Source organism: Saccostrea echinata, unplaced genomic scaffold, assembly GCF_033153115.1.
Source record: "Saccostrea echinata isolate AGI-Se365-2 ecotype Australia unplaced genomic scaffold, CSIRO_AGI_Sech_v1 ptg000054l, whole genome shotgun sequence".
NCBI lineage: Eukaryota > Metazoa > Mollusca > Bivalvia > Ostreida > Ostreidae > Saccostrea > Saccostrea echinata.
In genome coordinates this window covers 26,365,753-26,382,507 of record NW_026889803.1, presented here as the reverse complement: position 1 = coordinate 26,382,507, position 16,755 = coordinate 26,365,753, and the positions used below count along the sequence as shown (strand labels likewise).

The window sequence follows — 16,755 nt, the reverse complement described above, 5'->3', positions numbered from 1 at the left end:
GCGAGAGTTTCCGAGTAAAAGCTTACCAGAGACGGGACTGTGTAAAAGAGGTATCAAGTTGAGGTCAAAAATCAGTGATAAGTAAATAGATGAGGAAAATAGATGAGAAAAAAACTTATCTATGTAGCTTCATCCGACAACAATAAAACGGACAGAATTAAAACAAATTGATTTACCATTAATTAATTATTTAGTAAGTTCTAAAAATAATTCAAACAGTTGTTAGAGTAGTTATAAAGAATGAAAGAAATCAAACCAATGAATAAAATAAGTAAATGAATAAATAAATAAATAAATAAAAATTAAATTAAATTAAATTAAATTAAATTAAATTAAATTAAATTAAATTAAATTAAATTAAATTAAATTAAATTAAATTAAATTAAATTTGAATTAAATTAAATTTGAATTAAATTAAATTAAATTAAATTAAATTAAATTAAATTAAATTAAATTAAATTAAATTAAATTAAATTAAATTAAATTAAATTAAATTAAATTAAATTAATAAATAAATAATAAATAAATAAATAAATGAAATAAATGTAAATGAAAAATAAATAAATAAATAAGTAAATAAATAATTTCTTTTGTAAGTAGCAAAGAGTAGAAATAAATCAAGCAAGAAGGGGAATCGCCACGCTAGATATGGCAAGAAATTAGTGCTGACTTTCACCTATGTTCGGTTGTAACCCTGTTACAAGACTACTTAATCCAGTAACAAAGGTTACATATATCTCTCAATCAAAGGCTGGTGGTCATTTAAATCCAGAAGGGGGTCTAAAAAATGTTAGGTTACACTGGTTATACTTTATTCCTTTGGTGACAATCGGTTACAATGGTTAGAGATCATCTGAAACCAAAAGGGGTCTTTATTTTTAGGTTTCACTTGTTAAAACTATATTCCTTTGGTGACAAATCATTTTAAACCCAATTGGGATTTTGTAGATACAGATGTAACCAGTGTAACCAATTATCAACTGAATAAATGAAAAATGCTGTTCATCGGAATCTTAAGTAACCTGTGTTACTGGTTAAAAATGAAGATAAGAACTTATCACTTTGTAACCACTGTAACCAGTGTAACCAATTGAAAACCTAATAAATGAAAAAATGCTCCCCAGTGTAAAGGTTATGTAACCCGTGTTACTGGTTACAATTGAACATAGGTCATGCCAAGAAAAGGTACGCATATTCTAGTTTTAGAGCGAACTCAATAAAAGCGGAATTAGCGTTAATCTGTGATTTTTCCCCAGGGAGATGTGTGCGAGGCAATTAATGTCAGCAGTTTTGAGGGAAGGATCTTAAGTTTTACTGGTTTGAAATTAAAGCTAGAATACTTATTATTTAGAAGCCTTTGCACCTTTTTTCCTGTTGTTTTTTTTTAAAGGGGGGGGGGGCGATTTTCCTTGCAAATCATATGCGGTTAAAAAAGTAAAAAAAGAAGAAAAAGAAAGTGAAATAAATTGTAGTGAACTAATTAACTGTTCAGTAAAAATTAGACGCCTTTCAAATTTTTCAGTGTTTATATATCAAAATATTTTTTTCCTAGCATAAATTAACATTGGGCACTATGAACTTGGTTGTTGTGGAAGTCTCGCTCCTTATTAAGGTATCATACCGCTAATTGACCAATGAAAATGAACTTAGTCAATTGTAGTTCCATACATATAAAATTATTATTTTTTCCTTTTGAATTTTTTTTCTTAATTTCCTTCCAGTCTATTTTTACAATTTTGGTACCTGTGTCTAGTGCATTTTACATATTTTGTAAATAAATAAAGGTTTTTGACAGGAACTATTTTTTCAGGGCATAGGAGGCTACTTCCTGGGGTAGAAGTTTATTTTTCTTTGACTAAGAAAACGGAAAACTTAGGATCCACCCCCTCAAATCTGCTGCCGTTAATTGTCTCGCCAGTGTTAGGGGAATATGGGTGATTTACATCAGTTACACTTTTATTGACTCCATCGCTGTGGAAAAATGGACGGGATTTCTTGGCATGGAAAGTCAGCACTAAATTCTTGCAAATTACAGTATGGCGTGGCACCACTTGGACATTCTTGCTTCGAATCTGCAATCTGATAACTGAAAAATTAAAGTGTGCACGGTTCAGAGTTTTACTCTGGCATCAATTTCCTTGTTAAAGAAAGACAATTTAACATTTGCTTACACGACAATCAACAAAATTCATTAAAGATTGGCTTTATATTCTTAAAAACTCTAGATATTATTCACAAATGAAATTGCATTTTATTGACCAAATCTAACAAACGAAATGAAATGGGATAAAATTTATGCCAACATTTAAAACGGCTGTCGTATATGGAATTCCATATAAAATTGACCCTCAAAAAAGATTTCGTATTAATGGTTTAAAAGAATTATACAAACACATCGTAATTGAATTTTGAATGACTCATTGCTATGTGACAATGAGAATTAATAGACCTGCGGCATGTGATCTTTCATGATATCGGGTGGTTTCGGTACCATACCTTCGGTAATTTGCTGCACTCTTTTTTATGATGATAAAAATAATAAATCATATATTTTTTTAAAAATTTCTAATGTAAAGACTAGTAGGCCTAGCAAACCATTTATTAGTTTATAAATACATACATGTACCAATAATTAACTTATTGTCCGCTATTTCGATCTGGATCTAAAGAATGCCGACTATATATATATATATATATATATATATATATATATATATATATATATATATATATATATATATATATATATATATATATATATATATATAAAATCATGAAGTCCTGTACATATAAGAAAAAGAAGTAAGGGTCCCTATCCTAATTATCTGTTTCTTGCACTGTAAGATCGATGTCATAGATCATACATGCATACAGATTGAACTGATACGCGCATTAGCGCGTTTTCAACATTTGCATGGATATCTGTTTGATTTGTTCAGACTGGAATCAAGGCTTATGATCACAATTTAAAACGCCTTTTTGTGTTAAAAAAAAAATTAAAAAAAAAAACAAAAAAAAAAAACAAAAAAAATTGCTCTGCAATCATTATTTGCGTTTTCTGAGAGACATAAATAACATGTTTAACAGCTATGTGTGTCTAAAAAAAATTAGATTGTTTATGATAGAATTAATTATATTGAGGGCTCTGTATAATTAGCTATTTATGGCTCTGATTTGTTGCCAAGAACTAGGTATTCTACCATTCTCTCTTCTACAAAACTAAAACACTGGGGTTGAATGTTCTATGGGGCGAATTTACCCTCAATCCTCTTGCAAACGTCACTGAAAAACTTTAAATGTAGTGTTGAATTCTCTAACCATTAAGCGTCTAAGTGACTGATGATAAAAGAACCCGGATAATATGACGTCATTCCCATTTATTCGCCATTATCCATTATAATTTTTCATCGACTTGTGGAGGAAGCTGGACAATTAGACCTCCTTAACTCTTTCCAGTTCTTTTCTAAGATAAAATGTAAGTTACACAGTGATGTTACATTGAGACAGTTTTTAATGCTTTGGACAACATAGTGTAGACAAAAACATTGCGAGTAATACGCCTCATTAGAAAATGCTGCTGAGACAAACCTTGATCTCCATCGGAATGTTATAGAATTCTCGAGCTGTTTGAGTTTAAGCATCTATACTAATTTCTGATATCGTCATCTTATCCCAAATCCCTGCATCTCTGTATTTTACATGAATTAGAAATTCAGGATTTTTTTGAATCTGCATGATGCACCCTACAACCTGACAACCGGAAATTTATTATAATACCCTATTCAGTTGTAGCAGACATATATTTGTGTCTCTGGGTAGTACTAGTAGAGACTTCTTAGCCTTGTTTACTCTATAAATACACACCGTTCTACTTAAATTTAATATATACCTGTAAGTGTAGTCAGTGATTAACTTGAAATGCAGCAATATTTTAAGGATGTCACATGTTGAGTGTCCTTGACTCAGAACTAGAGGTGTATGTTAATTATATATATATTATGTTGTGATTGAAAGTCAGACGAAATTAAATGATTTTGTACCACTTGTTTTAACATAGCACAGACATTATAAATGATTATTCAGAAATTAGAATATCACTGAATTTGAGTATTAAAGCATGTTCTATTGAAAATACAGAAATATGTGAAACTTGAAAATAAATGAAGACTGAATTCAAAGGTTATTAATTACTTGTGCATATCACTGCATATTGAGAACCTTAAGTTGGTGTCAATAATTTTTGTATGACTTGATTGCTTCCATAAGGTCTGCTCCTCCACAGAATCCCCAGGCTGGTCCAGGAGGACCGCCTATGTAAGTATAGCTGGGATTGATGTTGTCCAGTTTCAAATTTATCATGGCCATCTGCACAGAAGTACATTATTTATGAGTTCATATTTATTTATGAGTTATTTTAATTGATTTCTTAGAATTTAAATGACTTTAGAAATCTATATTTGAAGTATTGCACAACTGAACTGATTCAACAGTTAAATATGAGACACACTGAACATTAAGTAATCAGTACTAGTAATTCCAAAGAATTTTTAACATTTAGTTTGAGCTTAATTTTGAATGTAGATATCAAACAGTGTATATCAAGGGGAAAAAAAGTTGGGGGGGGGGGGGGGGGTTATCAGGGCTTCATAGTTCTCAAGTTCAGACACCCTGGTTATTTCATGTGATCTTGGCAGTTAGAATTGCTTTTAGTCCAACAGAATTGCCTCATATTGTATTCATCAATAGTATGCCAATGTAAAGTTATCAATTTAAGATTTCAACATATATATTTATTATATCTCATTTTATACTCTCAGTATTTTCATATTTTATTAGCTCATCTGAGCCAAAGGCCTAAGTGAGGTTTGCTCATATCATCTGTCCATCTATCTCTTTGTTAACATTTCAGATTTTCAACTTCTGCAGAACCACTGGATTAATTTCAATTAAACTTAGCACAAAGCATCAATAGGTAAAGGGGATTCAAGTTTTCTTAAATGAAGGGTCACACCCTATTGATAGAGGAGATAATCAAGAAAAGGCAAAAATACAGATGGTTGGCTTAAAAAATCTCCTCATGAACCACAGGACAGGTCAGAAAAAGATGAAACTTAAGTGAACTCATCTTGACATACTGTTAATTAAATTTGTTCAAGTTATGGTCCCTGGGGGTAGGGTGGGGCCACTATAGAAGATAAAAGTTTAACATGGAATATAAAGAAAAAAAAAAACTTGTAAAGTCTCAAGAACAGCAGGTCCATGATTAGTCATATTTATGTGCATGTATCCAAAGGTAGTGGTAAATTCAAGTTCATTCAATGAGGGGTAAGGTAGGCCACAAAATCATATCAGAGTTATACATTAGAATATTTAGGAACAATCTTTTAAAACCTTTTTCTAGAGCAGCATGGTCATGATTAGTTATATTGATATGCAAGCATCCTCAGGTCGTGTGTATTCAAATATTCCTGGGGGTAGCATGGGGCCACAATATAGGATCAGTGTTTTACATGAGAATATTTGGGAAAAAATCTTCTTCATGATTAAAGCAGGGCCATAGTTAGTCATGGTTAGTCATGTTAATGTGTATGTATCATCAGGCTATGTAAATTCAAGTTTGTGAAAGTCATGGCCCCAGGACAAGGAGGGACCACAACAGGGTATCAGTTTTACATGGCAATAAATGGAAAAATCTTTAAAAACTTCTTGAATAGAGCATCACAGCCATAATTACTAGTCATATTAATATGCAAGCATTCTAAGATAGTGTATAAGTTTGTTAAATTTTGTTCAAATCATGACCCCTGGGAGTAGCCTAGGATGGGTCCACATTAGTGTATCAAAGTTTTACATGGGAATATCAGACTGGGAATATATAGGGAAATCTTTTCTAGAACAATCGGCCATGATTAGTGATATTGATATGCAAGAATCCTCAGTTTCAGGGCTCTTGATTCTCTATATTTGAGGCCACTCAAAGGCCACATTTCCATTTCAAAAAAAGGATTTTCCTCTGAAAATTAAGAACTAAGGTATGTAAAAGCATAAATTTTCGTGGGGACAAAATTTTGTTGATTTGTCATTCAAAAAACTTCATGGGCATTTAATTTCAATGTTTTGAAAGTAACCCTATTCAATATAAAGTCATATAACAATTTCGTATGGGCTTTAATTTCGTTGATAATTGTCAACAACAAAGTAAACAAAATTTAATCACAAACAAATATTTCAGCTTTTACAGTATGTAATTACCAAACAGTAAAAATTGCTATTCATATATTCTTTTTCTATTTTGCGAAACAGAAGTTAAGTTAATAATAAACACCGGAGACCCAATATATAATGATTTTAATTTGTAGTGATTTTCACAAAATTCCCCAAAAAGATGCCAATTTCCCCAATTTTTGAGGCCCTGCAGGTTGTGTTAATTCAAAATTTGTTCAATTAATGGTCCTTGGGGGTAAGGTGGGACTACAATAGAGAATTAAAGTTAAACATGAGAGTATATAAGAAAAAATCTTTAAAAACCTTTTTCTCAAGAACAGCATGGTCAGATTAGTCAAATTCCTCAGGTCTTGTAGATTCAAGTTCTTTCAAATCATGGCCCTCGGGGATAGGGTGGGCCTGTGGGGCCACTGTTCTGAAAAACAGCAGGGGCCAAGGTGGGTTAGGTGAGCATTGTGGTCCATGGGCCTCTTGTGTTCTTAGGATTCTCAGAAAAAAAATCACTGAAAATTTATTTTTCAGATTACAGATTTATTTTATATCTTATTTACCTACTTTATTTTGATAGTCTAAAAACTGGTTGGTTTCCAATTACAACAACTTTGTTATTTTTTTTCTACAAACATTTATTTGATTTGATGTCATTTTGTTATGTTACTTAGAGAGGGTGAATGGCCTTGAATGAGACACAAACAGATGTTACAACTGTTGTCATGTAGACATACATAGTAATTTTGTTTTTATTGTATTATATATATATATATTTTTTATCACAATACCACTTTGTAATGTGTTAACAAGTCTTTAGATATCTATTAGTAATTTTGGTATTGAAATTTAATAACTAAAGTTGTAATGTTATTCAAGATATACTTTTAAGAGCTTTGTTTTCTGTTGTATAATTATGATGTATTTAATATATTTTGGAAAATTGTTTTCAGTACATGCTTGATTTTACTCCCATGAGCATTAGGTTTAATTTAATCAGATATTGCCTTAAAATTGTAAATAAACAGTGTTGTAAAGTTTATAATTATCATGATTATATGCATATGTGATCTTAATGAGCTTGAGATTTTTTCATGATTATAAGTTTGAAGAATTGACAAACTTATCCAATTAATTGCTTTATTTTGTGCTGTTTTGTAGGTCTGCTGCCGGAGGCCCAGGGGGGCCACAGCCCGCCCAGCCCAGCAAGCGCTTACAGCAGACTCAGGCCCAAGTAGATGAGGTTTGTGACTCTATGTGCATTTAATGGTATACAACAAGATAGGTGTAAAACTTAAGAATGTAATATATGTTACAACACTTTCACGGTCTTCAGAGGTAATATATTTGCTTATTTGCCAGAGCAATTTTGCCCAAGTGCCAATCATACTGTTCTACAAAGCAAACATCTGTGAGGACAGTTGAAATTCTGATTTTATGGAAGAAATGTTACAGGAACAATGTACAGCATAATTAGAATACCATATTAAAGTTTAGTTTTTTTATGCTAGAAACAATAAGTAGACACATCATGATTTGCATTAATTTTCCTCTTCCAAAGTATGCGGGAATCCATACACACAGTTTTCGTGGTTAGGAATTGGTCATTATGAATACATAAGGTTCTCTTATTGCTTACAACTGAACCTAGAAATCATTGTCTTATTTACAGGTTGTGGATATTATGAGAGTCAATGTTGACAAAGTACTGGAAAGGGACCAGAAAATTTCAGAACTCGACGACAGAGCAGGTAGAATTTACTGAAGTGTATTGAATTTCTGTATAATTGCTTATTTCTTCATGAAGATTGTCAATGAATTCACCATGAACAGTGGCATTAACTGTTTTCTGTTTTATAAGTATTAAAGGTTACATTTGCTGGTATTTGGAATAAAATATAGAACACCTTTAATGCACATTACCTTTTGACTTGTTTTGAGGTGTAATTATTTTGTACCAACAGATGCATTACAAGCTGGGGCATCACAATTTGAAGCCAGTGCTGGCAAACTGAAGCGAAAATATTGGTGGAAGAATTGCAAGGTATTTTTAACACAAATTTCTTCCTTTTACAAAATATTACTGAAATAAAATTAGTAATCCTTGTTAATTGATGAAAAATATAGCATAAAGGAACATTCCATACATCAATAATTGTGATTACGCAAACCTTTGCCTTGAATATATCTCAAAACAGCAGGGGTCCTGTATCATACCAATACTCTCTATGCTGAGCTCTAACAAACAAACAAAAAAAGATTAAATATGAGACCAAAAAATATTTTGAGCCTGGTCCAACAGTAACTAAATGACAAGTAATTTTATAACTATCAGTACTGTTTTTTATAGTTTTGTGCATGTAATCTTTTACCTAAAGTGAAAAATCAAAAAATCAGTCTTGAGCTTTATAAACAAAATTGCAGATGATGATTATTTTGGGAGTTATAATTGCTGTCATAGTAATTATTATTATTGGTAAGTTACAAAAAATATAGACTCGTTGATTACATGTTGAATCGCATGTTGTGTTACTTTCTGTTGTTTTTAGCAACAATTCTTTTAGTTTGGAATCACTTTCTGTGAAATTATGATCTTATAATGAAAATCTCTCATAAATTTTTATAAAGAAAAAGCTTATTTAAAATAAAAATCATCAAATCTATAAAATCCATGTCAAATGTTCAAGAAATTATATTTGATTAAATTAGAATTTGAAAGTTTGCACATAGTTGAATGAAATCTTCCCATTTTATAAATATTTTTTTAATTTAATGAAATGAAAAGGTAAAAAGTGTCTTTATATATATATATATATATATATATATATATATATATATATATATATATCGCATCTAGTAGTGTTTTATCATATTGTTTTGAAAGAACTTGTAAATTGTTGTTTTCTTCATTGACATGTTTCATGACCAGACTGTAAAAGAAATTATCTATTCCTTTGAAAAATTTGGTAGCTATAGAGCTAGTTCATGTCTCAGACATTGGTAAATTTGCATATGGGCAGTATAATTTATGTAAGGTTAGAGAGAGAATCAGAACAGACATAAGCCCTGTCATGACCAAAATTGCATGATTGATATCTCTTGGAATGTACACTACCAAACTTGCTTTAGATGCTGGATCTGACCTACATTTTCTGTATGAGTGACTAGGTTAAAGTTTTAGAACTTGTCCATGACCATCTTTGCTAGCCAAGGGTTTTTGAAATGCTACTCTCCTCATAAACCCTTGGCATACGGTGCTGACAAAAGACGGGATTGTTTTTGTCACATGATCACGATTCTTACCAGGTACGCACAGATTGCGTCATCGACAAAAATAAAAACCGTATTTAAAAGAATAATGTTTTTAAAGAATAATTAACAAGAAGGTATTGAGTTATGTTAATTTGTTATTTAAACATGTTAAAACGCAAATCTACATCTTCAGTATAGATTCTTAATCACATATTTTGCACATAGCTTAAGATATTGGATGACACCGTATAACTAATCATAGAATGGCATGTTATCATACGGATCGTTGTTTACTTGCGTTTTTCATTCCCGATATTAAAGAGTCAAGATTTATCCCAAACGCAAATATCGTCATTTACAAAAAAAATTGCTGATTGGTCGAACGATGTTGATCAACTCCAGTCACAACTTGAGAAAAAAATCCCAACTTTTTTTTAACACCATATGCCAAGGGTTCATGAGAAGAGTAGCGTATCAGAAACCCTTGGCTAGCGAAGATGGTCCATGACTTGAGTTCTGTGGATGTTGCATCTAGAGTTGCATCATACAAGACCTGCATAGGATGCTAGACCTAAAGGGCTTTTCTAGATGAGTACCGGTAACCAGATTTAAATTTATTCAATGTCCTTGCCCAATTTAACAGTCTTATGGTAACCTAACTTGCATATACATGTATGCTGGATCTAGGCATGCACACTACCAGAACTGATTCTTAAGCAACATGATTTCAAACAATTTTTTTATAATATAGTTAGGCAAATATGACGTAGGGCAGAAATACCCCAGCATAGTCATTTAAGAAATAAAATATCATTTTTAGAGTTTCATTGGGATATGACATGAAGTCGGTCACGTGATCAAATTCTATAACGCCCAAAGGGCGTTATAGTAGATTTGATCACGTACTGACTTTATGTCATATCCCAGTAAACTCTAAAAAATGATATTTTATTTCTTATATTTATATTTTACTTTTATTCGTGTTACAAGGAAAAATAGGCACTATTTACAATTTGTTATGGAAATGCAACATAATATACCTACGACGTCATGTGAAGTCACAATCGGAACTTTCCAAATGGCTCATGCAGTTTGCTTTCCATAAACAAGAAGGTCTGATCATGTGACCAACTGCATGTCATTGAAAATTGAATTTCAATTTAATTAGTATTGTCATATAAGGAAAGGCAATATATGCTATTTCCTTTTAATATTTGTTTTAAACAAATGCAAATCTTATTCTTTGCAGCCTGGTTATGTAATGTTGTCAGTGTTTTGGTTTCATTTATGTTTTTGTTTGTCACAATTTCTATTCTATTCTATGTGTTTGTGAACACTGATTTATTTATTTCCAGATGTGGCTAATTCTTATTGCAATTATTATAATTATAATCATAATAATAGTTGGTAAGTAAAATCGTTCTGAATGCAATATACATTAACTTGTTTATTACATACTAACCCTTTCTGTGAATCCATTCATTTACATTTCAAAATGAACAAAGATGTTTAAAATGATTTAAGATTTGAATAGAAAGCTGTTTAAAATCATTTGAGAAGTATATTATGGATGTTGTTTAACAGATAGCATTTGAAAAATGAAAGGATTCACATATTTTCAACTTTATGCTAGCATGGGAGAAGGTAAAAATGGTGGCTTGTTGCAATTGTAAAACTGATCTCTTGTTCATTCATGTCATGATAAACTATCATATTTACTACAACACAACGAATTAGATTTTTACAGAGTTTCGAAATTCTCTCTGCTGGAAACAAAATAAATGCTCTCTGCTGGAAACAAAATAAAGTCAAACCTCGTTATCTCAAATTCAATGGAGTTGACAGGGCTCTCACACCAGTTTTTGGGACTGGGGCTGGGGCCTAGAAAATTGGGAAAATTAGCGACCTTTTGAGGAAATTTGGGGAAATCATAACTAGACAATATCCATTAAATTCATTATATATTGAGTTTCTGGTGGCTGTTATCAACTAAATTTCTGTTTTGTAATATAGAGAAATGTGAATAACAAGTTTAGTAACTACATATTTTACTACATGTTCTTTAATATTTGGGGAAGTGACCAATTGGGAAAATGAGAACATTAAATTGGGAAAAAAGGTACCTTTTTGAATTGGGAATAGGGCCTTTAAACGGCCCCAGTTACAGAGAATCGAGAGCCCTGGTTGAAAAAAATGTATCGGAGATATTGGAGGATTCAAGTTATTGAGGTTAAAATACATAACACCTTCCAACTTACTTCAAGACATCAATGTTTGAGATACTGAAGTTTAACTATATTGCATTTGTCACTTAGCTTGATCATACCCAGTTTTAACATGAAATGTGGTTCTATTTTATTGCAAACTTCAGCCTGGGTGGCCTCTACTTATGGTTAAACATGAGAAGTAAGGTTCTGTGCTGACCATTGTAATGTTTATATGTAGTGTTACATGTAGTATTGTTCAGTCTGCCTCCATTGTAGATTGTCTGTATTCTACTGTGGTCTACATACAGTTTCAAATTATACTGGAATGCTATGTTGCACGGTCTGGATTTTACAAACCATATCCCTTTGATTAGATAATGGTTGTACAAAAATGTTAAAAAGGGATGGGGGAGGGGGGGATTATTACATTGGTTGTTAGACGGGTGTATATTTCAACTCATGAACATCACATTTGTAAACAAAATCATCCATTTAAAAAATTAGCTAAATTCATGTTCAGAGAAATTACCGTAGAGTACATTAGTTGGATGGAAAACAACTATATTCATTTGATAGTAAAGTTAAAAATTATTCAAGTCAATCCACCAGTAGAATAAAGAAAGAAGGATGCATTAGGGGGGAAAGTTACAATTGAAATGATACATTCTGCTTTATGTCTTTATCTACAATCCAAATCAAAGTGACCGTGCAGCAAGAGGGTATATAGGTTAGGTGTCTGTTTCTTCAGGGCTCACTTGTCGATATTAAATCTTTACGTGATCATGAAAAAGTGATCTCCCCTGTGTTGTACAGACTAGATGTTACATTAGATAATGTTAAGTATAAACAGTCTAATGTCGTTAAATATGCTTTCCTCTAATTCTTGCAGCTTGGGTGTATTCAAAATATGGTGGCTAAAGGTTGTTCTATGTTGTGTGTACAGTACTTAAATTTCCATGCTCTCTCTTTATTTGTTCTTTTTGGCTTCCTTAATTTATTATTTTGTAGATGATATGGAATATGTTTTAATAGCTCTTTTTAAGTGTAACACATGCTTTGAGGCACTCTTAGATATTTTAGATAATGACTTCAGTTTTGCTGTGACATGTTTAATTTGAAAAATATTTTGAATTGTGTTGAGATAAGGACATGTATAATGTATTCATAGTTTTTCATATTATATTAGATTTATTTGCAGTGTATAGTCATTAAATTTATTCTTAGTAAAAGATCTAGTAATTTGAAGGGACTTACAGCTTTCATATATCCTAAATTTGGCAGGTTAAATTTTGTATTTAAGAAAAAAGATTGATCACAACTCTTAAGAAATTTAATACTTTGTGAAAAAAGGTCTTTATGTTGTTTGCTCTTTGTGAAATGTGTAGTTATAAATACCCAAATTAAGAAGGATTTTCACAATCAATGAAAACAACATTCCACAATGCCCACAAAAGATGCTGTTCAGAATTCATTTTTCTTTTTAAGAGGAGATAGAATGATGGAGAGACCTAGTTTTGGGTTGCCTGTATCTCACTAATTGTGTCAAAGTTTTAAAACCCTTGATTAGAGATTATTCAAGATTTTAATCATTGATATTGCATACCATAAATGTTTGCTATTATCTAGTCTAAAATTGTGTTGGAGCTTAACTATGGTCATTATATCATAAGACAAGATCATGCAAAGAAATATCAAAATCTTGTTAAAAGTCTTGTTATGGTAATAATTTAGCATTTTTTTCTTTTATTTTAAAAAATGTATCTAGACTTTCATATCTCTTGAAGTGTCATGATTTCCAACAAAAAAATTGAAGTTTTTATACAGATCTTTTTTTTAATCATCATTGACAATGTACAATCTGCCCTGCATGCATGCTTCTTTAAATAAGGCAAATCTTATCCTTTCAGATGTATTCTGCTATTATTAACTCCATTATTTTGAATAGACACGGCACAAAAAATTATAACATTTGTATAGTTTGCACTGTAATATACAGTCACATACATGTAGTTATTAACTCAGTTATTTCAGCATATTTGAGCTTCACATTATGTGAATCTAAACCTTTGTCTTTTCTCACCTCAGTGTATGATAAAAAGAACATCTATCGGTAATGAATCTAACACAGTTGTATCAATGCAGTTTAGTTAACTGCATTACCAATATAACTTTGGCAAAACATGTACCAGTATTTACAGGTGCAAATATCTCAGGAGGGGACAACTCTAACCAAATGAATAAATGTCTTGCAATATTTTGATTATTTTTGTATCATAATTGTTTATTAGCCCTATGACCAGCGTTTGTGAAATCATACCAACATGCGTGAATCCTCTAACGTTGTTATATTTCTTTCCACAGTATGGGCAGTTACAAGCAACAGCAACAGCGACACCAGCAACAACAACAACAGTGGATAGATGGACTTCATATTTGGACACATCATTCATATTCCTGTGTAGTGCTTAGTTACATACTGTATGAACTATCTCTTTCAATATTACAACATTACACTTATGCTCTTTCTATTGTGTTAAAGTTTGTCTATCCAGATTCAAGGTTTAAAAAAATGGACTATGTCTTCAGATTAAAAAAAAAAATAGAGGAAAAAAGCTAGGACAGAAAACTACAAAAAAGTGTAGGAAATTTTTCAGAAAATAATGTGCGTAAAGCAATGTGATCAACTGCTTTATTATATATTAGATTTATTGAAATGGAAGTTTATCAATGTTCATCATGTGTTGCATTGTCCTCAGTTTTTATTTAACAGATTTTTAAATGCTTTCTGTTTCTGCAAACGAAAGGATGTGATTTAATTAATATATATATATAAAGCTCCTGTGTTGTGGTTTGAAATTAACTTTGTATCACCTTTTGTGTCTGAGTTGACAGACATGGGGTCTAGGCATTTGAATTTTTGTGTCATGAAACATTCCAGTTTTATTGGGGGTCATGTTAAAAGTTCAAATTTTTTTAATTGCAAATCGTGTTAATTGCTAATTGTAAGTTACATTGTATTTTGTCGTGCCATCAATGTCAAACGTAAATGATTTACAAAATATCTGCAAGTTACACAATTAATTACACAATCGTATGTCAAATTGCCCATATTGACTGGTATCTCTCTGCTAGAAAGATTAATAAGAAATGTAATTTGCAATGAATAATCTTCAAAACTGTATAATGTTAATCCAGAAAAGTAGGGTTAGTAGTTTAGTTGACTGTATACATGACTTTGAGCTAGGTGATTTCGTTAAGCTACAGTATCGAATTCCCTTATATGATTGTATATGTTTGTTATTTATTATTTAAACACTACTGTACAGGAACTGTTGATTTGTTATTGGGTGCACATAGTCTCTTCTGTTACTAATCATTGTATATATAATTATATGTGTATATTGGACCCCCTGTTTACAAACGTGTAAATAATTTATTCAGTTGGATTAACTTTCATAGCCAAACGTGCTGTTTTCACTCTGCCAAATGGCATGAATTGATGATAAACTTTATACACATGCTTGAAATCAATCATTATTTTCCATCCTGATTAATTTTCAATGATTAAAATTGTAAATTTTTAAAGAAAGGCATTTGTTCATATCTAGATGTTCTGTAAAATGATGTGTGTTTTAAGTGTGTAGGGTGTTGATTTTTCTGTGGATCTGTAGCTCTGACAGAGTATGTATATATCTATATATATATACTGGTCCCAGTGTCAGGCTATCACCTTGTGTAGTAGACATTTGTCTTGTTGATTCAGTCTTTGTCAAAACAATAGATTAAATGCTTAATGTATATAGGCAAACATAACCTGCTTACTGTTGTCTGTTATAGAAGTTAAAGGAATACAAGCAAAGGACAAGGTATGGGAACAGCTGAATCTGGCCCCTTATTTGATATTAAAATAAAAGCACTGTTAAAATTGTGATAGTTCTTGAGTTAGAAGTTTAAATGATGCTTTTTTATAACCAGCATTGATTTTATTCAAAGCATACTCGGGGCCACAAGAGGGGGACAAAGTGAAAATTCTACTGAATTTCCTTGATTTTGATGGAATTTCATCAAATCTGAGATACTTTTTACCTCTGAAGACATAGAGCACAAGCTAGCATATCTGTGATTTTAGCTTACAAAGTTACTATCCTCGAAAATTGTCTTGACACATTGTAAGACTTTTAATACAAAGGTTTCCAGTTAGGCTTATAGTGAAAAATAAAATTGAAAAGCTCAGAAGTCTATGGTTTTTAGCTCTTCCGAGCCGAAGGCTCAAAGAGCTAATGCTATGGCCATTTGTGCGGTGTGCATCAACTTTTTGGAAGATGGGCCATAACTCAAGAACCCGATGACCAATTTTTGTCAAGTTTGTCACAGTGTATCCTTGGTCCAAGGGCTCTCATTTGTACTTAAAACAGGGATGGGACCCTTAATTAAGGGGAGGTAATTAGGAAAATAAAAACAAAAGTACTGGTTGCTAAAAAATCCTCTCAAGAACCACTGGGCAGATTATCACCAAACTTGCATACACGATGAGAAATCAAACTTTGTCAGTCATTGCACCTTGAGTCCTTGGAGTGTGTCAACCAAAAAACTAGGTCACCTTGACCTACTTTTGCAATTTCATGACTTAATTTAAATATTTCAGATATTAAATGGCTTAGAATCGCCAAACTTTGTCAGTTGATGCATCTTGAGTCCTCGGAGTGTATCGACCAAAAAGTAGGTCACCTTGACCTACTTTTACAATTTCATGGCTTAATTTGAATATTTCGGTTATTAATTGGCTTGGAATTATCAAACTTTGTCAATTGATGCATCTTAGGTACCTGGAGTGTGTCGACCAAAAAGTAGGTCACTGTAACCTACTATTGGAGTTTGATGGCTATTTCAGTTACTAATTGGCTTAGAATCGTCAAACTTTGTCAGTTGATGCATTTTTCGTCCTCAAAGTGTGTCAACCAAAAAGTAGGTCACTGTAACCTTTTTTTTTTTGGAATTGGATAGCTTTTTCAGTTACTAACTGGCTTAGAAACATCAAATTTTGTCAGTTGATGCATCTTGAGTCCTCGGAGTGTGTCAACCA

General features: G+C 31.7%; 1 protein-coding gene across 6 annotated transcripts; it reads left to right on the top strand.

Moving 5' to 3' along the window:
- The first annotated feature begins 3,322 nt into the window (after positions 1-3,322).
- On the top strand, positions 3,323-15,485 carry LOC133172382 (synaptobrevin-like). Of its 6 annotated transcripts, XM_061307257.1 has the most exons (8): positions 3,342-3,475; positions 4,267-4,314; positions 7,375-7,456; positions 7,886-7,964; positions 8,178-8,257; positions 8,638-8,689; positions 11,837-11,871; positions 14,034-15,485. In XM_061307257.1, coding segments are annotated over exons 1-7 (369 nt in total). In that variant the 5' UTR covers positions 3,342-3,473; the 3' UTR covers positions 11,863-11,871; positions 14,034-15,485. The 6 variants fall into 6 exon arrangements, with proteins under 6 accessions (XP_061163242.1, XP_061163238.1, XP_061163241.1 ...); XM_061307254.1 differs by lacking the exon at positions 11,837-11,871 and having other exon boundaries at positions 3,341-3,475; XM_061307256.1 differs by lacking the exons at positions 11,837-11,871; positions 14,034-15,485 and adding an exon at positions 12,562-12,605.
- Positions 15,486-16,755: the final 1,270 nt, after the last annotated feature.

Excerpts from the sequence above, each read along its gene's own strand:
- LOC133172382 (XM_061307254.1), top strand. Across the intron at positions 4,315-7,374 it reads GGTCCAGGAGGACCGCCTAT|GTCTGCTGCCGGAGGCCCAG; the intron begins GTAAGTATAGCT and ends GCTGTTTTGTAG. Across the intron at positions 7,965-8,177 it reads AGAACTCGACGACAGAGCAG|ATGCATTACAAGCTGGGGCA; the intron begins GTAGAATTTACT and ends TTGTACCAACAG.